At 49.3% G+C, this 19,560-nt stretch overlaps 4 protein-coding genes across 5 annotated transcripts; 1 reads left to right on the forward strand and 3 right to left on the reverse strand.

The window, feature by feature from the left end:
- The first annotated feature begins 447 nt into the window (after nucleotides 1–447).
- LOC127602650 (serine/threonine-protein kinase N2-like) lies at nucleotides 448–8,769 on the forward strand. The gene is made up of 19 exons (XM_052068934.1): nucleotides 448–677; nucleotides 1,422–1,564; nucleotides 2,530–2,669; nucleotides 2,741–2,894; nucleotides 4,065–4,130; nucleotides 4,238–4,344; nucleotides 4,451–4,627; nucleotides 4,913–4,988; nucleotides 5,117–5,249; nucleotides 5,353–5,458; nucleotides 6,107–6,277; nucleotides 6,334–6,425; nucleotides 6,503–6,679; nucleotides 7,125–7,187; nucleotides 7,278–7,354; nucleotides 7,431–7,573; nucleotides 7,719–7,826; nucleotides 7,916–7,996; nucleotides 8,208–8,769. Exons 2-19 carry the CDS (start codon nucleotides 1,432–1,434, stop codon nucleotides 8,409–8,411), a joined length of 2,208 nt encoding a protein of 735 aa, XP_051924894.1. The 5' UTR covers nucleotides 448–677; nucleotides 1,422–1,431; the 3' UTR covers nucleotides 8,412–8,769.
- A 407-nt stretch (nucleotides 8,770–9,176) lies between these two features.
- On the reverse strand, nucleotides 9,177–12,612 carry LOC127602749 (palmitoyltransferase ZDHHC12-B-like). Its single transcript, XM_052069089.1, has 5 exons — nucleotides 12,216–12,612; nucleotides 11,667–11,800; nucleotides 11,431–11,511; nucleotides 10,454–10,620; nucleotides 9,177–10,335 (listed from the first exon to the last, which is right to left on the reverse strand). The coding sequence occupies exons 1-5, from the start codon at nucleotides 12,310–12,312 to the stop codon at nucleotides 10,020–10,022; spliced, it is 795 nt and encodes a 264-aa protein (XP_051925049.1). The 5' UTR covers nucleotides 12,313–12,612; the 3' UTR covers nucleotides 9,177–10,019.
- Nucleotides 12,613–13,228: 616 nt separating this feature from the next.
- LOC127602657 (gastrula zinc finger protein XlCGF57.1-like) lies at nucleotides 13,229–16,946 on the reverse strand. Of its 2 annotated transcripts, none has more exons than XM_052068944.1 (2): nucleotides 16,631–16,946; nucleotides 13,229–15,706 (listed from the first exon to the last, which is right to left on the reverse strand). In XM_052068944.1, exons 1-2 carry the CDS (start codon nucleotides 16,674–16,676, stop codon nucleotides 13,773–13,775), a joined length of 1,980 nt encoding a protein of 659 aa, XP_051924904.1. In that variant the 5' UTR covers nucleotides 16,677–16,946; the 3' UTR covers nucleotides 13,229–13,772. The 2 variants fall into 2 exon arrangements, with proteins under 2 accessions (XP_051924904.1, XP_051924903.1); XM_052068943.1 differs by having other exon boundaries at nucleotides 16,595–16,946.
- A 247-nt stretch (nucleotides 16,947–17,193) lies between these two features.
- Nucleotides 17,194–19,287, reverse strand: LOC127602700 (zinc finger protein OZF-like). The gene is made up of 2 exons (XM_052069021.1): nucleotides 19,069–19,287; nucleotides 17,194–18,548 (listed from the first exon to the last, which is right to left on the reverse strand). The coding sequence occupies exons 1-2, from the start codon at nucleotides 19,133–19,135 to the stop codon at nucleotides 17,338–17,340; spliced, it is 1,278 nt and encodes a 425-aa protein (XP_051924981.1). The 5' UTR covers nucleotides 19,136–19,287; the 3' UTR covers nucleotides 17,194–17,337.
- Between the last annotated feature and the right edge of the window lie 273 nt (nucleotides 19,288–19,560).

Here is a 19,560-nt window from a genome sequence, read left to right on the forward strand (position 1 = left end):
ACCGTTTATCCTCACAAGGGTCGCGGGTGGGCTGCATCCGATCCCAGTCGTCTTTGGGCAGTAGGCGGGGGACACCCTGAACTGGTTGCCAGCCAATCGCAGGGCACACATTATTGATCAACCATTCACGCTCATACTCACACTCACAAGGACCCGGAGTAAACCCACGCATGTACGGGGAGAACATCCAAACCCCACACAGGAAGGCCGTAGCTGGAATCGAACTCTACACCTCTGCACTGCGAGGCCGATGTGCTAACCAGTTGTCCACCGTGCCGCCCGGGGTTTAATTCCTTAAATTGTGTTTTCATTAGAAGGCCTTCCTGATGAGGGATCCTGTGTTTTTCTGGCCTTTTTCTCATGTGAACATGCGGCCCGGCCCAAGGCCAGATCAGTGCTGGCACCTGACAGAACTCCCGTCCCATATTCCATCTTCCTCCTCCTCCTCTTCCTCGTCCTCAAAGAGGGCAGATTAGCTGTGGCAGCGTTGTCGGATGGAGCAGGAAGCGGATGCGGCGGGACGTGAGGAGGCAGACGGGATTGAGGAGGAAGAGGAGGAGGAGGAGGAGGAGGAGGAGGCTCTCAAGGAGAGTGAAGGTGGCGAGGCAAGACTGTTCTCTCGGTGGGTGAGGACATATTTCTTAGTCCTACTGGAGGGACAACAACATCACGGAGAGGTAAGCTATCCGTATTCACAGCCATCTTATTACATTTTATGTCCGTGTGTGTGTGAGAGAGAGAGAGATTGATTATTTAAAGGCAAGTCCCCAAAGGCGAGATAAAATTATACCTTTTTTTTGGGGTGGGTGGGGGGCAATTAAGATTTCAGAGTGTCCCTGAAGGCAACGCCTGAATTGGTCAAGGGGTTAAAATCAAACTCAACGACTGTGGTGTGAGTGCGACCATGTTTTGGGACGCTCTCTCTCATGGCAACACAACACTTGATCGAAGGATGACAAGGGAACGAAACAAAAGCTAGAATTTCAGACTGTCATCGAAGGCAACACAATAGATAGATCGATCGATAGATAGAAAGATATTCATTTGTGTGAGAAAAGCTACGACCTTCCCTAAAGGCAACACCAGACTTGTACAGTATTTGTAATGAAACAAGTAGAGTGTGAAGAAAAACAACAATTCAAATTGTCCCTGAAGGCGACACAAAGCCTGCCTTAGATATAAAATGAAAGTAAAAGGTTCGTCGTCAAAGGAAGTTTACAATTGTATACCCCCTTGGCCTGGTAGAATGTTAGCTGATACTTGCAGACAACATAATAATTGTTTTATGTTCAATAAACAAAACAAAAAAAAATAATTGGGTGAATAAATAGGATTTGTGATTTCCGACGGTACTTGAAGGCGACACCTGATTTGACAAAACAACTTTCATGGTGTGACCTCCTGACCTGGCTGGTCTACAGGATCGCATGGATGTTTTCCACGGCTCAGCAGATGCTGCAGGACAGCCGCTCCAAAATGAAGCTTCTCCGCCTGCACCTCATCAAAGTGGCGCAGGCCGGAACCGGCCCAGACGACCAAGAAGCGAACATCGCGACGCACCAAGGTCCGCCTCGAAATACTGTGTGACAGACTTCTCTGAGCACACGGCAATTTAGATCCATAAAATGTTCAAGATTGCAGTCGGGCGATGTGACTGGAAAGTATATCACAATATAAGGACCCAGAGAATTAAAGTTGAATTCGGGTTATTTGATTTTGAACAGAGTATTTCATATTTAATAAGAGGCCGAGACAACTACAAAAAGTCAATCTAAATCTAAATCTAAAATCTAAAGATGAAATAAACGCCTTTTTTTAAGCATATTGTGCCGAGTCGGGCTGCGCGATATGGATGAAAATGTTCCACAACATAACAATTTCATCCATCCATCCAATTTCCTGAACAGGGTTCGCGGCAGGTGCTGGAACCTCTTCCAGGTTTTTCAAACCCGAACATTGTGTCAGCTTGCACACACCCACACGTGCGGACCGCCCAATCGAATAGATTTGTGAAAACATGTGAAATTGACCAAAATCCGACATAAAAGGTTTCGGCCCGATGCTACTGATATTACATACAGTATATGTAAGTATACGGTACATATTCTGTATACCTACATATGACTATTAGGGAACTAGCCTGTTAGCATACTAGCACGATAGAATACCGTCATTGTAAACAAATTGTCAACAACTAGCTTGTTCGTATATTCGCAGAGTATCCTGCTAGTTTGTTGGCATCCCAGTTACAGGCTAACTCATTGGTGTCAAGCTCAAGGCCCGGGGGCCAGATGTGGCCCCTGACTTCATTTGACATGGCCCACGTAAGCAAATCCAACAGGTCAACTTGCGAAATTGATTTCAAAACTAGTTGTCCCTTAATGGCGTGCGTTATATGTAATTATTCGAGGAGGCGAGGAAAAGTTTACACACCCCTGTTTTCATACTGTTGTCGTCCATCAGTCGCCCGACTTTGAGTGCAGTTGGGCCGCGTTGAAGCGCAGCGCGTCTTTGTGGCTCCTCCTTCAGGAACGTCCCAAGTGGACGTCCGCCTGGCTGAGCTGCATCACTACACGCAACGCGAGCACGATGCCCTGCGGCTGGCCGAGGACGTGCTGGCGCAAACGGACGACGGCGCGTCGTCGCCGGAGCGCGAGGCTCGCTCGGAGGTATGATTCGGGTGCTCGTTTTTTTCCAGCCAATGGCGGCACATCACCGGCGGTGGTCTTTTCGACGACAGGCTGAGAAGCGCCGCGACCATTCGTCCCAGCGTTTGCGTCTCCTGCGGGCGTCCGTGGAGGCGTGTCTGAGGGATGACAAGAGGGCCCAGGCCCGCTCGGACCCGGGTCGGTGCTCGGCGGCCATCTTGTCCGGCCGAGCGGCCTCGCTGACAGGTGGAAACTCGCATTGCAGCATTAAAAAAATTAAAATAAAAAACATTACTGTTAAATATTGGATCAAACATGAAAACTTGTCAAAAATGTTTTAAAAACCATCCATCCATCCATCCATCCATCATCTACCGTGTATCCGGGGCCGGGTCGCAGGGGCAACAGCTTTAGCAGGGAAGCCCAGACTTCACTCTCCCTAGCTACTTCGTCCAGCTCTCCCCGGGGGATCCCGAGTCGTTCCCAGGCAAGCTGGGTGACATAGTCTCTCCAGCGTGTCCTGGGTCTTCCTCGGGGTCTCCTCCCGGTGGGACATGCCCGGAACACCTCACCAGAGAGGCGTTCAGGAGGCATCCGAATCAGATGCCCAAGCCGCCTCATCTGACTCCTCTCGATGTGGAGGAGAAGCGGCTCGACTCGGAGCCCCTCCCAGATGACCGAGCTTCTCACCGGGGAGGCGCTCAGGAGGCATCCGAATCAGATGCCCAAGCCGCCTCATCTGGCTCCTCTCGATGTGGAGGAGAAGCGGCTCGACTCGGAGCCCCTCCCGGATGACCGAGCTTCTCACCTTATCTCTAAGGGAGAGCCCGGACACCCTGCGAAGAAAACTCATTTCGGCCGCTTGTATCCGGTATCTCGTTTTAAAAACCCAACCTAAAAATATGAAACAATAAAATGATAAAATAATAAACACAATATTCAACACATCTTTTTTCAAGATAAAAATATTCAATAAGAAAAACAACACAACTAAATTGGATAGCAAAAACAAACAAAAAAATGTATACCATATAAACATTTGTGAAAAAGTCAAATAAAAACACACAAATATAATAATTATACATATATAATAAATACAAATCAATAAATAATGTTACAATTTGACACATTTTCGACGGTATATCCGCCATGACAGGTCGACGCTGTTGTGTAATCTTGTCCGACCAATCAGCTACCAGCCGCTGATGATGTAACGGGGGTCGGGGGGGGGGGGGGGGGACAAATCCTTGTTTCTGGCACCTCATCAGGAGCACAGCATGTTTCTATCTAGCTGTGATGAGGAGGAGCAAAGTTTTTACTTTGAAATATGTCAATAAGTTGTTTTTTTTTCATATATGATCTCATTTGGTCTTCCATTTCCTGTTTTTTTTTTTTTTGGTTTGTTTTCCCCCCCAGGAAGGTTAGAGGTCAGATTGCTGGGATGTGAAGATTTGTGTTCTCCAGCTGATGACACAACTTCTGGTGAGACCATTTTTAAATATAAATTAGTTTGATATTTATTTCTTCCTTTTCCAGCACCTGAGATTAGATGGAAGATGTTTCGACCATATGCGCTCTTCTTCTCGCAGAGACGAGCGCCACCTTGAGGCTGGACGGCAGAGTGGTGGGCCGCACGCGCTGGGCGGCGCTGGGCCGCCTGACCTGGGATCAAACCTTCTGCCTGGCGCTGGAGCGGGTGAGGCCACGTGCTCGTTAGATTTTGTTTAACAAAAAAAAAAAAGAAAAGACATCGAAGCAAATGCTTCATTCACGAGCGTTTCAACTGTGTGTTGACGGCGCAGTGTCGCGAGTTGGAGGTTGACGTGTTTTGCCGCGACGGCGGTCAAATGTGCGCGCTCGGCTTCCTGCGTCTGGACCGGCTTGTGGGCCAGCGGAACCAGAACCAAGGAGACCGAGACAACGGCCACGCCGCCTCCCACGTGTGGCGTCTGGAACCCAGGGGCCTCCTTCACGCTCAGGTAACGTCACGCTTGGAGCTGCGCGACTTTTGGAGGATCCGCTTGGCATTTCCAGATCGCGTTTCGGCAACTTTTTGGGATTCGAACCTCAAATTTAGCCAACTAAATCCCCCGCAATGGAAAACATGGCCGCCGCAGAAGCCGATGATGACTGTGTGGAAATTGCCACGTGCTTTCATCGGGGGACGAGCGCGATGGTGGCGACCAACCTCCGAACTCCGCGCCGCCATGTTCTAAAAGCACAAAACGTTTGTAAAAGTTGTTGCTGATCGATTGTGCTTCAAGTTTGACTTGGCGGACACGGTGGTGGAGCGACAGCGCAAACTGCAACGCCAGCGATGCATCTTCACCAAAGAGAGAGGTCAACGCACAAATACACGCAAAGCATGTCATTTCAAAATGGCGACATACAAGATGGGTTCCATTAAAAAAATATTTTTGTATAAACACACACACACATAAGAGACATAATTGTATGTGCGTGTGTAGGTAAGAACTTCCTGCGCGCGGCTCAGCTAAACGTGAACTTTTCCACGTGGGCTCACCTGATGCTGAGTGTGCTTCCTGGTTACTCCACTGACTCCGCCCACCAGCCGTGCACGTCACCGCCGCGGCCGCCAAGGTCCGCCCTGGCCTCCTTTCAACAGGCGTGCTGACGTCACACGTGAAGTCGGCGTGTGTGCGTGACGTCTCTCACTCTCTCTCTCCCCGCATCACGCGCGCAGTGAGGCGCCGGTGAGCAGAAGTCCTCCTGGCCACCAGGAGGCGACGCAGGACGATGAAGACGAGCGCGTTGATGTCGCCTCGGAAACGATTCCACCGCAACAGACGGTGAGCAACTTGGAAATGTATGTAACTAATAAGGGAAGGCCCCTTAGTTCAAATTTAAACTCTTAGGTCCCAGGCGTCCACATGTGTGGACATGACGTCTTTGGTTTTCAAGACTATAACGTTAAATTTTGGACTATAAAAGCCTGGCGTCCACTTACGAGGACGTTTCATCAAGTAAAAAGATAATTCTTTGTTTTTACACTCATCAGGTCCCAATTAGCCTAAATATCAAAGAGAAAATAAAATAAAATAAAAATGCATGCCTTGCGTGATGAGGAAAATTCCAACAATAAATTTAAAGTTGACAATTCACCCGAGGCGGCAAAGCGCGCTGGGCTCAATTCCAACAAAGTGTTTTTACACCGCGATGCCACTAGAGGGCAACAAAGCTCTGGACAAAGTGTCTTTACACCGCGATGCCACTAGAGGGCAACAAAGCTCTGGTTTTGTCAAAACGAGCTTCCTCATCTCTCTCCAATGTTGTTCCTTGGCAGCGAGATGCCGCGAGACGGGAGCGACGCACGACATTTTCACTGAATTTAATCGATCCGATAGCTTTTCCCATTTTTGCCAATATGAGTGGCGGTTCACCGTCCGTTGTCTCGTTGACGTTTCGCTCAAACGACACGCGCTTGTTTGTGTGTGCAGTCGCCATCCGGCCGGAGAAAAGAAAGTCAGGACCACTCGTACACGCCTGCGACGCACAGCCTGCAGATGAACCCACACGCAAAAACACTCTTCACCGAAGCCCCCCCACAAATCCTGCACGTGTCGGATCTGCGCTACGTTTCCGTGCTTGGCAGAGGTCACTTTGGCAAGGTAGGCGTCGGAAAAGGTCACGCCGGGTCAAAGGTCCCGACGGTACTCCACTTCAGGTGCTGCTGGCCGTGATGAAGGCCACGGGCCGCCTGTACGCCGTCAAGGCCCTGAAGAAAAGCGAAGTGGTCACGCGTGACGAGGTGGACAGGTGGGCGGGGCGTTCGCGGGTCGGGGGCCCGGCCGCGCTTCGCAGATTTGAGAGCCGCTCGCGTGCGCCCCCTGCAGCCTGATGTGCGAGAAGAGGATCCTGGAGCTGATCAGGACGCGGCGGCATCCTTTCCTGGTCCAGCTGCACGCCTGCTTCCAGACCCGAGAACACGTCTGCTTCCTGCTGGACTTCCTCCCCGGGGGGGACCTCATGATCCACATCCACAACCGAGCCTTCACGCCGCAGCAGACCCGGTGGGGGCTACTTTTCGCGGCACTCTCCTGGCGTCTTACTTGGACTCGACTTTCAGGAACCTTCGTGCAAATTTGCATTCCGGACATGAGATGTTTGTTCAACTTTTTAATTTTTTTTTTTACTTTTCCATGACTTTTGATTTTTCTCGCTTGCGCTTCTGCTTTGTTCACTTTCTGGCTTTCTGTTTCAATTTTGCGGATCTTTGCTTCACTTTGACCTTTTGTTTTGTTTTGTTTTGCTTTTACTTTTCTGGAATTTGGATTTCTTTTCATTTGACTTTCACTTTGATTCGATGACGTGACTTTTGTTTTGGTTGACATTTTTTTTTGGGGGGGGGAAGTTAAGGACTTAAGTTGACTTTCCTGGCACTTTTTTTCCTTGTACCTTGGATCGATTTTACTTTCAAATCACACGATTGCGTCACTTGACTTGATCGTCCCGCAGATTCTACTCGGCCTGCGTGTTGCTGGCATTGGAGTTCCTGCACGCCCACCGCATTGTCTATCGGTAAGGCAGCAGCGACCATTCTTTTACCCCCCCCCCCCCCCCCCCCCACACACACCCTCCCGACCAAGCGTGTGCGTCATGTGCACGCAGAGACCTGAAGCTGGACAACCTGCTGCTGGACGCCGACGGCTTTGTCAAGATGACCGACTTTGGACTTTGCAAAGAAGGCGGGAAAAGCTTCAGCTTCGGCCCCTCATTCCTTTCGATCTGATTTTAAATTTTTTTCTGTTTTTTTATTTTCAGGCATCGGTCACGGGGATCGCACGTCCACATTCTGCGGAACGCCCGAATTCTTGGCGCCCGAAGTTCTGACGGACGACGATTACACGCGGGCCGTCGACTGGTGGGGGATGGGCGTGCTCATCTACGAGATGCTGGTGGGCGAGGTCGGTTTTCGAGGACCCAAACTTTGGAGATATGTCACCGTTACGACGCTCTTAATGCGCAGTTGCCATAATATGCTTGAAACAAAACAAAAAAACGGACACATTGAGGCGAGTTTCACTTTTTTTTTTTTTACCTGCATGCCAGTCGCCATTTCTAGGTGAGGACGAGGAGGAAGTGTTCGACAGCATCGTCAACGACGACGTGACCTATCCGCCGTGGCTTCCGCCGGATGCCGTGGCGATAATCCAGAAGGTAAACGTCATAAGAGTGCGTCCAAGTCGGACCTGCCTGACCATCAAGCTGTGTGTGTGTGTGTGTGTGTGTGTGTGTGTGTGTTGTAGCTGCTAAAAAAGAACCCGCGGAAGAGGCTCGGCGCCGGAGAGAGAGATGCTAGCGAGTTGAAAGGAGAGACATTCTTTGAGGTACAAGTATTTTTTTGTTTTAAATAAAAATCACATGCTAAAGATAACCAAGCATGACGTCATTCGCATGCTAAAGCAATACCAAAAAAAAAAAAAAACATTCCAACCCAGAGCACATAATCCAGCTCCCTCGACTAGTGATGTCGCCAACTAGTGGCCTGGCATGCAAACTACAGCGCGTCATCACCAGCTGACCGTTGCTGACTTCCAGGAGGTGGACTGGGCCGCCCTCCTGTCCAAGCAAGCGTCGCCGCCCTTCCTGCCGTCCCTGAAGACGCCGGCGGACGTCAGCAACTTTGACAGCGACTTCACGCGCCTTCAGCCCGTCCTCTCTCCGCCCACCACGCCCGGCGGGCTCTCGGCCCAGCAGCAGGAGGCCTTCGCCGACTTTGACTTCTGCGCCCTGCACGGCTGAGCCTTATTCGCCGGAGAGCGACCGAGCCGTTTCCCGCCCCCATCGCCGCCCGTCTTCCCGATCGGCTTTACTGCGACGGGCTACGCCCACCGCCGCACGTGCGATCGCCCGCCGCCCGCTCGCCGCCTGTTGTGGCGTCCTTGGAAAATAGCAATTAATGAAGCCATAGAAATGCTAAGAGAGCCATAATTGTAATTCCAGGCTGCAAACGAGAAAGTCGTTTATTCCTTCCGCTACACGGCACACGTGCCGAACTGTGTCAAACGTTGTTGATCGTATGCTCGAGAAGCAACCCGGACTGTTATTGGCCGCTTTGAACGCGATACGTCTGAATAAATGAATGTACATCAACAGCGACGCAGACGGCACTTTGTTTTGATGTGCCTCGTCCTCAAAAGACGCAAATGGACGCTCACAAGTTTCTGTCGGTTGAAGAACGGGCATCCCGTCTTGTTCCGTCTGCTTCCCGTTTGGTTCAAGCTGCTCGTTGTCGGGCGCCGTTGGGATGTCGAGCCAATTTGCTTTCCGACTTGCCGTCTGCCGGATGGACTTCCTCTCCGATTAGCTTGAATCATGACGGCTTGATCTGGTTCTTCTACTTTGCCCGGCTAATTAGCTTGCTGCTGGGACGAGCTGCTTCCCGCTTGCCTGGTCAACTTCCTGTTTGGGCCATCTACTTCCTGTCCAATTCAACCGCTGGCTTTTCCACGTAGTCAAAAAAATCCGCGTTGGGTTTAAAAATCTGTTCAAAGTCACCACGAGTGAACCAAGTCCATCCAGCTTCCCCTGATCTGCTTCCTGCATACTTCCTGTCTGGTTCCTCTACTTCCTGTTTGGGCCATCTACTTCCTGGCCAATTCAACCGCTGGCTTTTCCACTTAGTCAAAAAAATCCGCATTGGGTTTAAAAATCTGTTCAAAGTAACACGGGTGAACCAAGTCCATCCAGCTTGCCCTGATCTGCTTTCTGCGTACTTCCTGTCTGGTTCCTCTACTTCCTGTTTGGGCCATCTACTTCCTGGCCAATTCAACCGCTGGCTTTTCCACTTAGTCAAAAAAATCCACGTTGGGTTTAAAAATCGGTTCAAAGTAACCACGGGTGAACCATGTCCATCCAGCTTGCCCTGATCTGCTTCCTGCTTACTTCCTGTCTGGTTCCTCTACTTCCTGTTTGGGCCATCTACTTCCTGTCCAATTCAACCGCTGGCTTTTCCACTTAGTCAAAAAAATCCGCGTTGGGTTTAAAAATCTGTTCAAAGTAACCACGGGTGAACCAAGTCCATCCAGCTTGCCCTGATCTGCTTCCTGCGTACTTCCTGTCTGGTTCCTCTACTTCCTGTCTGGTTCGGTCAATCTACTTCCCGTCTGATTGAACGGGTGGCTTCAGTTGGTCCAGAATCTGTGCACGGTCCAGGTAACAAGATGAAACAACTCTTACGCCATCTGATCTACTTCCTGCTGGGGTCCTCTACTTCCTGTTTGGTCCATCTACTTCCTATCCGATTGATCTGCTGGGTTCAGGTCGTCAAACATCCACACCGAGTTTAAAAACAAACAAAAAAATATCGTCTTTTGAGTCCTGAAGTCTGGCATGCGGAGTGGAGGGCGCTCAGACGGGATTCTGCAAGTTCCGGTGGTAGACCTGCTCCCAGGCCACGGCGCCGCACACGCAGAAGAAGTCCCACAGGTTGCAGAGGACGCCGCGGTCGAAGGGGCTGTCGTCATCGCCGCACTCCCTGAGGTAGGCGATGCGGTGGCGGGACATGAACTCCCAAGTGGTGCAGTTGATGGCGACCAGGTAGATGTGGCAGCCCAGCAGCGCCGCCACCACCGCCGAGAAAACGCCCACCACGCACAGCGCCGCCAACAGGAAGCCGTTGGCGCGCAACCACGACTCCCAAGTGGCGCCGGGAGAAATGCCAGACCTGGAACAGCCCCAAATGCACTGGTCAGAATCGATTAGTCTGTTGATTATTTTTCTTTTCGATTAATCGATGGATGTGTGTGTGTGTGTGTGTGTGTGAGAAAGAGAGAGCGACGTACAGAGCGACCCGTAGCGCCCAGAGCAGGGTCAGCAGCTGCACCATCAGGTAGAGGACGAACCAGCGGTGGTTGCGCTCCCCCACACAGTTCTCGATCCACGGGCAGTGGTGGTCGAAGCGACGCACGCAACGAGAGCATGTCGGACAGTGCTTGGCTCTCATTGGCTGCTGCTCACAAAACACAGGAAGTGAAACGACATTTTTTTTTTTAAATGACGTCAGTAGGTGGACTTACTTTATGCTAACAAACAATGCTAACCGTTAGCATCGATTGTTGCAGACACCGTTGGACCAAGAATATAACAATACTCATAGGCAGATCGTACAAAAGCTATGAAGATAAAATAAATCTTATAAAGTCAGTGAGAGTGTCCGCGTGAATGCGTTTGGATGCCCCCTGGTGGCCAAGTAGGGCAAAACCATGAGGAGGAGCACAATGCGTTGTGTTGTAGCATCATTCATTGACATAGGGAAGGATGGTTGGAGATGTTTTGAGTTCTCGCCGTGGTCTCAGAACGAATTGAACTCATATTTCATTTCTTCCCGAGAGACCAACAAAAATAATAAAATTAAAATCATATCAAGCTCCATGAGGCCAATTCAGGCGTGTTCAGAAATGCCCTCCGGGCCGACACTGGTTCACTCCGGTCGTTTGGAAACTTAAAGAGTATTTCTCAAATGTGCCATTGGGTTATTCGGGGAGCACAAAAACCCGATGGTGCGTACACAACAGGGCCCCCCGACTGGGGACATGGTGCGGCAGTTCTGCTAGCGTTAGGAATGAATGGGAGACGCACACCCACTCTCATAGGAGCACACGAGCATTCGAGTGAATTTCCGTATTTTTCTCAAAGCGGTTTAACACTGTGCTATAAAATGTCAGCAAGCTGTTGTGAGCAGCTTATTATTTCCCCCAAATTCACAGAGAGCGTCTATTTAAAACGTCCAAAACACGGGCACAGTGGCCACGTTTGTTACCTGCAGTAAGCAGAAGCCGCAACGCCGCAAACGGCAAGTGGAAGACTGAGGCATCATGGACTCGGTTTCCAGATCTGAAGGCTGCAAACGAATGACAAATGTAAATTGCAATCTTCGTTCCAATTAAGTTGTGACGTTGTGTGCATCAATTGTGAGGATAAGACGACGCATGGAAGTTGTGTATGTGTGTGAGTGTGTGTTCAGAAGTTAATGTTACGATGGCGCCGTGAGGTCACCTTGACAGTGTCCGTGAGGACGAAGCCCGGGTCCATGAGAGAAACGGCAAAGTACAGCAGCACCGACAGTACCACCAGCAGGAAGAACAGCACAGGAACCGTCAGTTCGCCGCGCTCTTCGCACTGGCGCAAATCTACGCACAAACACAAAACATCATTTGCTATAGTTGTCAATAGTTATTTATTAAATTGAGCATCAGGCATGACGTGTAGGAGGTTCGGGTGAGGGGACAATAAATTTGTGTCCATGAAGGAGGCGGCACGTGCGCCCGAAATACAAAGGACGAAAGTGTACATCGTTCCTGGGCGGCTGGGTGAGCAAATCGGGCGCACCTTTTCGACAACCGATGAGGGCGAATTACTAGTTTCTTGCCAAGGTGCGCTCCATTTGCTTACCCAAACGTCCAAACTGACCACGGGGAGTTCCGCTCTCAAATAGGCGTTTCGTGTTCATAAAATGACACTTGGTGACCGCAGGTGAAATAGTCCCATCCCTCCTGTGTCATAATATGTTGCTCAGTAACTTCACCGCATTAAAAAAATACTTACCGGTGTTGTGCACGAACAGAATCAGCGTTATAACCCAGGTCAACACGGTGTGTGAGGCCCGAACCAGGAAACCGGTACGGAACATGTTTTTAACCATTTTATTCAGTAAAAATAATCAACCGATTTTGGACGGTTTCTCGTTCGTTAGCCACCCAGCTGGAATAGCCAGCTAGCTAACAACGAGGCTCCCTTAAAACAACATAACTACAACGCCGAGCGCAAAGGTAATTCGTTTAAATTCTACATTGTCATTTTGCCTTATAATATGAAAGCTATGCGGTTGAGTGACAACGCCACTACGAGATAAACGCGACATAATTTATGTGAACGTGATGGTGGAATGCTTTTCCGCTTCCACTTCCGTGTTGTTCTACGGACACTCGCGCAGGACAAAAGTCAAAATTACCGCAACTTCCGCGTTCTGCTGGAACGCAAGGCCGCCATCTTGCGGATATTGTTTGGTAAATCGCGAGAGTTTGTAGAAATGTGTGTGTGTGTGTGTGGGGGGGGGGGGGGGGGTTCCTCACATAATCCTCTTTGGATTTGAAATAAAACTACCAAGACGTTTCAATTTGCACATTTGGTTTCGTTTGTCTCTTTTCCTTGCTGTCTCGTTAATTTCGTGTACGTTGTATGCTACTTTCAAATAAATAAAAATCCACATTCCCAAAAAGCAAAGAAGTGAATTGTTTTAGACGATATATTAATTTACTTTTCAATTGTATTTACGAGTAAGTACGCGCAATCTGTTTTCAACTGTCTTGGCAATGATGCGACATCTTTGCTCAATTTATGACAAATGACTGCCGAAAGACGGCGGGAACTTTAACTCTTGGCATCGATGGCATGGGGCGAAATTTGATCTATTTTCGAGTTATTCCATGAAAAAAAAATCACTCCTGTTGTCTAATGAGTTTCAGACAACTTCAGTTGATGCAGATAAGTAACATTTTCATTTTCATATCAATTCAGTTTACAATTTTAATTTCCAAGACATGAACAGAAATCTGACATTATTTAGTGGATTACGGATTAATTTGTTGCTTGTGTTGGTTAAAAGATAATACACGAGAAGAGGACATTTAAAAAGTTGCACGGTGGATTTACAAATGGGGATGATTTAAGATTTAAACAATTCAATGAACATATGTACTGCTCATAAAAATCAAATGACTATTATATCCCTCCCCAAAAAAACGAAAATCTGTGATGATTAAATGCTGATGCGGAAAGATATTTTATTTCACAGAGGAAAAAAATGTACATAAGTAAAAAAAAATGCACTTACCGGATGAAAAAAAAATTAAACAGGCTTGCATTGCTAAAAGCTTCATTCTAATATTTTCAGCACATTTTGTTGTTACTGAATTCAGTGATTCCATTCATCTACCACTAGAGGGAGCCTGCGTAGCACGGTCGGAAAATCACCGTATTGCACAACTAAATCGAACTTTTGCAGATCTTGAGAATAATATCATTCAGCAAGTGAAGACAATGTTTCCAATTCAGCGACATCTCGGGGACTCCCCTTTTATTTTTGTTGTTTGATTTTCCCCCCTAAACATTCATCTTCAGTTGTTTGTGTACAGTCAAACCTGTTCCGTGAGCGCCAATTTCCAGCGAGCTTTTTACTCCTGTGTGCGTCCTCATGTGTTTGACCATGTTGGACCTATGGGAAAATCTTTTACCACAAAGTGAGCAGCAAAAGGGTTTTTCTCCCGTGTGTGTTCTCATGTGTGATACCAGGTGTGGCCTTTGGGAGAATGCCTTCCCACAAGTGGAGCAGCTAAATGGTTTTTCCCCAGTGTGTGTCCTCATGTGTGACGTCAGACTGTGTTTCTGAATGAAAGATTGGTCGCACGATGAGCAACGGAAGGGTTTTTCCCCCGTGTGTATCCTCATGTGCGACGCCACGCATGACTTGTGAGAGAACGTCTTGGTGCACAACGAGCAACCGTAGGGTTTCTCTCCGGTGTGCGTTCTTGTGTGGAGCACCAGACTGCGCTTCTGAATAAATGTTTGACCGCACATCAGGCAGCTGTGCGGTCTTTCCCCAGTATGTATTTTCACATGTGACGCCATGTGCGACTTTTGGGAGAATGTTTTGTCGCAGAACGAGCAACAAAAGGGTTTTTCCCCCGTGTGCGTTTTCATATGCGGTGCGAGTTGCCGCTTTTGAGAGAATGCTTTGCCGCAAATTAAGCACCGGAAGGGTTTCTCGCCCGTGTGCGTTCTCTGGTGCGCGACCATGCTTCGCTTCAGCGCGAATCTCTTCTCGCAAACCGAGCAAGAGAAAGGCTTTTCCCCCGTGTGCATTTTCATGTGCGTTGCCATGTGCGACGTTTGGGAGAATGTTTTGCCGCACAGTGAGCAGCGAAAGGGTTTCTCCCCTGTGTGCGTTCTCGTGTGTTTGGACATGTTGGATTTATTTGAGAAGGTTTTCCCGCAAATGGGGCAACAGAAAGGTTTCTCTCCCGTGTGCGTTCTCGTGTGCGAGACCAGATTTTGCTTTTGGGTGAAGGTCTTCCCGCAAACGGAGCAGGCGAAGGGGCTCTCCCCCGTGTGCGCGCTCATGTGTCGCCCCAGTTGTCGCTTCTGCGAGAAGGCTTGCCCGCATACGGAACAACCGAAAGGTTTCTCTCCCGTGTGCGTTCTCACGTGCGCTGCCATGTTTCGCTTCAGGGCGAATCTTTTCCCGCAGGCGGAGCAGCCGAAAGGTCTTTCCCCCGTGTGGATTTTCATGTGGGTGACCATGTGCGACGTCTGGGAGAATTTCTTCTGGCACACCGGGCAACCGTAGGGTTTTTCCCCCGTGTGCGTTCTCATGTGTTTCACCATGTTGGACTGATTCGAGAAGGTTTTGCCGCAAACGGAGCAACAGAAAGGCTTTTCTCCCGTGTGGACTCTCATGTGTTGTACCACTTGAGTCTTGTGAGAGAACCTTTTGCCGCACAAAGGGCAGCGGAGGAGCTTTTCCTTCCTGTGCGTCCTCAAGTGGCGAGCCAGTGTTGACCGTTCGCCGAAGGGGTCACCGCAAACTGAGCAGGTCAAATTTTCGGGAGGCACTCGTGAAGTCGCCTCGCGGTTCTTGCCGCGCCTCCACTGTTGGTCGTCACCTTCAGAGTCGGCGTCGCTCTCCGCGTCGTCGCTGTCCGACAGCGGTGCCGAGAGCTTGTCCGGTGACTGTCCCGCCCCGCCGCGATGATGACGCCGCGTCCGTTCGGCTGGCTCGCCTTCGACCTTCACGCGGACGCCGGTCGGCGCCAGCGTGCCGACATCCAACTCCTCGTCTTCCTCTTTAATGCCCGGGGGCCATGGCTCCTCCTCTTCGTCTTCACCATAAATTGGCCGTGCATCGGTTTCTTCCTCTTGAGAGTGAAGGGGCGGCGAATCTTTTTCATCCTCATTGATGTGACGCGGCTGTGGACCCTCACGAGGGAAAGTGGAGCTGGGGGCCACCTTTCCCCGAAGGACAATCAGCTGCTGGATGTCTGCGGGGCATAAGCAAGGCAATAAGACCACCCCAAAGCCCGCCACACATTCAGCAACACTGACCGGACGGGCAACGAGATCGTTTGGTTGTTGCGGCTCCTCTGCCGACCTCACGTTTCTTCGGGCGTCTGTCTTAGCAAAGTTTTGTTTCGAAAGGCGTTCATTAATCTTTGCATTGACCGGTTTGTCGATTTCATTGTCGCGCTGACCTCTTATTCCCAGCCGACTTCGGGCAGCAGGCGGGGGCGCACCCTGAAATGGTTGCCGGCCAATCTCAGAAGTCAAACATTGTGTTTGGAAATAAAATGACCTAAATTCAGACCTTACTGTGACTCGTTAAGTAAAGTCATGAATAAATATCAACTGATATGAACAACTTCAATCGTGATACACTTTTTGGGGCGGCCACAGTGAATGCCTCTCGAAAGAGGTGGTGGGGGGGGAGTATTTTCCAAGTAAAAGAAATGAGCACAATTTATCCCATCCAATCTTACTTATCACAATTTTTACTCTGCATTGCTTTTAAACAGCTAATTTGACTGAGTCTGCACTAAAAAAATAAATCCAGCCTGAATAAACCCCCCCCCCCCCCCCCCACACACACACATTTTTTTGACATAAAAGAAAAACGACAAACAACCCTTCGCACCCACAATCACACCTGGGGACAATTTGGGGACAATTTAGTGTCCAATTATCCGTGCGCGTTTTTTTTTGGAACGTGGGAGGGCACCGGAGAACTCGGAGGAAACCCACAAGAGGAATCCTCCGAGCCCCGAATCGAATCTCGGACACGTGCAAAACTCTCTCTAATTGTGTTGCTGTTATTTTACTATCAATATCCAAAAACATGACATGGAGAACACGAATGAAACATTTGGACAGACCTCGGCCGGACAACTCGATGTGATTCTTGGCAGCACCTCGCAGTTGCTCTTGTGGTCGCTCGTTCTCCTCGCGCGACGCCATTGCTCCGCTGAACGGTCAGAATGTGTTCTTAGTCACTCCCTATTTCAATTTGTTCGTGTTTTTTGTCCCCTTCATACCCACCTCCCTCATCAAGACGTCCCCGGTCGACGTCTTGAAGCAACGCCGACTTCCGCCTTTTTCTTCTTCGACGGTTATTGGGATGCACCGCCGCCATCTTGTGGCGGTATTGAGGACACCTCAAGAATTGCCCAGGTTGGATGTTTCATTAAAAGCGGAACCTGTTTTGAAATGGTTCGTCTTTGGTCTCGTCTTTGCACCGGATATGACAAAAAATGGCATTTGAATGACGGGGTACGCAATCTTTATGCCCACAATAAAGCTCCCCTTCACTCCCTTTTTTTAATAGTTTCACAAATGACTTGTTGCCTCCTGACATTTCTATCTAGTGCATCTGAACTTTGATGACACTGGTCTTGTACTCTTTATTTTTATCAATAAATTCATTGACAGAGAACAAAACCATGGATATTTTTGCTCCAATGATAGAAATTTAAGTCTTCGATTTGTTTTTCTTTTAAAGCATTCTCATGTGTTCTTTTTTTCCAGTTTGGAGCGAGTCGGTTCGTTTCCGTGAACCCTTTTTGCTTCGGAAGCTTGCAGACGATTCGTGTCAAATGTTCCCCCAAACAAACGGAGCAACTTAACGGGTTGGAATTCCCGCGTGGGTCCTCGTGTGCGATTTCATGGTGGACTTGTCGGCAAATGCTTTATCGCACAACGGGCAACGGAAGGGTTTTTCTCCGGCGTGGATCGTCACGTGCAACTCCATGGTTTGCTTGAGAGTGAATCTTTTGCCACAAATGGGGCAAGGAAAGGGCTTTTCTCCCGTGTGGATCCTCATGTGCGGCACCACGTTTCGCTTCAGGCTGAAGCGTTTACCGCAGACCGAGCAGCAGAAGGGTTTCTCTCCCGAATGCGTTTTCACGTGCGTTTCCAAATAGTCTTTGCGCGAGTAGGTCTTACCGCAGGTAGAGCAGCCAAAGGGTTTTCCTCCGGCGTGCAGTCTCATGTGCGGCGCCAGGTTCTTTTTCAAGGTGAACGTTTGGCCGCAAACGGAGCAACAGAAGGGCTTTTCCCTCGTGTGCACTCTCATGTGGGAATCCACGTGCTCCTTCAGAGCGAAGGCTCGGCCGCACGTCGAGCAACTGAATGGTTTTTCCCCCGTGTGCGTTCTCATGTGCCGGATCATGTTGGCCTTTTGGATGAAGGTCTTTGCGCAAACCGAGCACGTGAAAGGGTTCTCCCCGGTGTGTATTCTTGTGTGCGATTCCACTCGGTCTTTTGTCGAGAAGGTTTTACCGCAAAATGAGCAACCGAAGGGTTTCTCTCCGGTGTGCGTTCTCATGTGCCTGTACAAATGCTGCTGAGCAAAAACTTTGCCGCAGACCGAGCAGGAAACTCGTTTTTTACACGCTGGCGACGTTTTCGACCGCTTGCCATCAGCTCGGCGGTCCGCGTCGCTCCCGAGAGGTTCCTCCGGGTCGTCGCTGTCCGACAGAGGGGCGAGCAGCTTTTCCGGGGACGACCCCCCGCGGGGGTGTCCGGGCCCGCCGTGACGATGCAGCCGTGACCACTCGGGCGCTTGGTCCACAGAGACGCCGGTCGTTGGCAACTTGCTGATGCGGACCGCCTCTTCTTCCTCCTTAACGTGGATGGGCAGCGGATCCTTCGCTTCCTCTTTCACACGAAAGGACTGTCGATCCTCTCGTTCTTCTTTGATGCGGCGGGGCCTCGGCGCTTCGTCTTCGTTTTTAATGCGGAGAAACTGCGGCTCCTCTTGCTTGAAAATGGAGCTGCCCCATTGGAGCTGAGGGGGAAGCTCTTCCTGATGAACAATCAGCTGCCGGACGTCTGCAGGACACAAACAAGTCCGTTGTTCCATTACTGCCATGCAAACAACACTTTGCCATTGTGTGATTTTTTTTTAAAGCCGATTATGATGTTTGTTAGAAAAAACAATCCTGAAAACTGATAATTAATTAACTGATTAATTAAAAAATGATGTTCATAATAAAAGAACGTCTTATTTGTCCCTTAGCACTAACAACAATAACGATAGGAATTACTCGCAGAATGTGCATGTTTTCTAAAAGTGAGTCTTTGTTCACCCTTACAGCCAACCAACATCGAGACCAAATTAATTTATTATGTTTGATCATTTCGATCAAACATTCCAAGGACGCACCCGACGCCCCGAAAACACTTTGGCGCATCTTGCCGTTTAACTCCGTCAGCTTTCTGATGTGGATAATGTTGTTAATAAAGTCACGGTACAGACAGAAAGGCTTGACAGAGAATGTAAGGGGGGGAAATGGAGGGCACGAGATGAGCTGCTAGTGTAACATTCAGCATGATGTCGATGTGGACAGACCTTGGACATTGTCGCCAGCAGCTTCCAATTGTTTTCGTTGTCGCTTCTTCTCCTCGTACAGCGCCATTGTCCTCCGAAACGCTCAGACCATCTTCTTAGCCGCAGCCGTACCGACTACTTGCACTTTTAGATGAGTTTTCCACTCGGATTTTATCCGATCGCTGTCTCGTTGTTTTCAAGGCAGCGCTACTTCCGCCCTTTTCTCTTCTTTGTTGGTTTTACGGCAGCGGAGTGTCCGTGGTGAAGCTAGGCTGCCACTCTGCGGCGCTATTGAGGACTGCCTGAAAAAAAGTACCCGGAATTGGGTTTTTATTAAAAATAAAGAACCAGCTGGACAATCGGCCCATTTTTATCGTATGAAAGATGGTCCGACTCTTCTGTCTTAAAACCTGAATCGATACTTTTAAAGTCTTCTTTCCGCTTCTGACATAAAATGAAAAGCATTTAGAACGCAATAAAGATTGAACGTTTGCTTGAATGTTTTTGATGAAG

Source organism: Hippocampus zosterae, chromosome 6 (genome assembly GCF_025434085.1).
Source record: "Hippocampus zosterae strain Florida chromosome 6, ASM2543408v3, whole genome shotgun sequence".
NCBI lineage: Eukaryota > Metazoa > Chordata > Actinopteri > Syngnathiformes > Syngnathidae > Hippocampus > Hippocampus zosterae.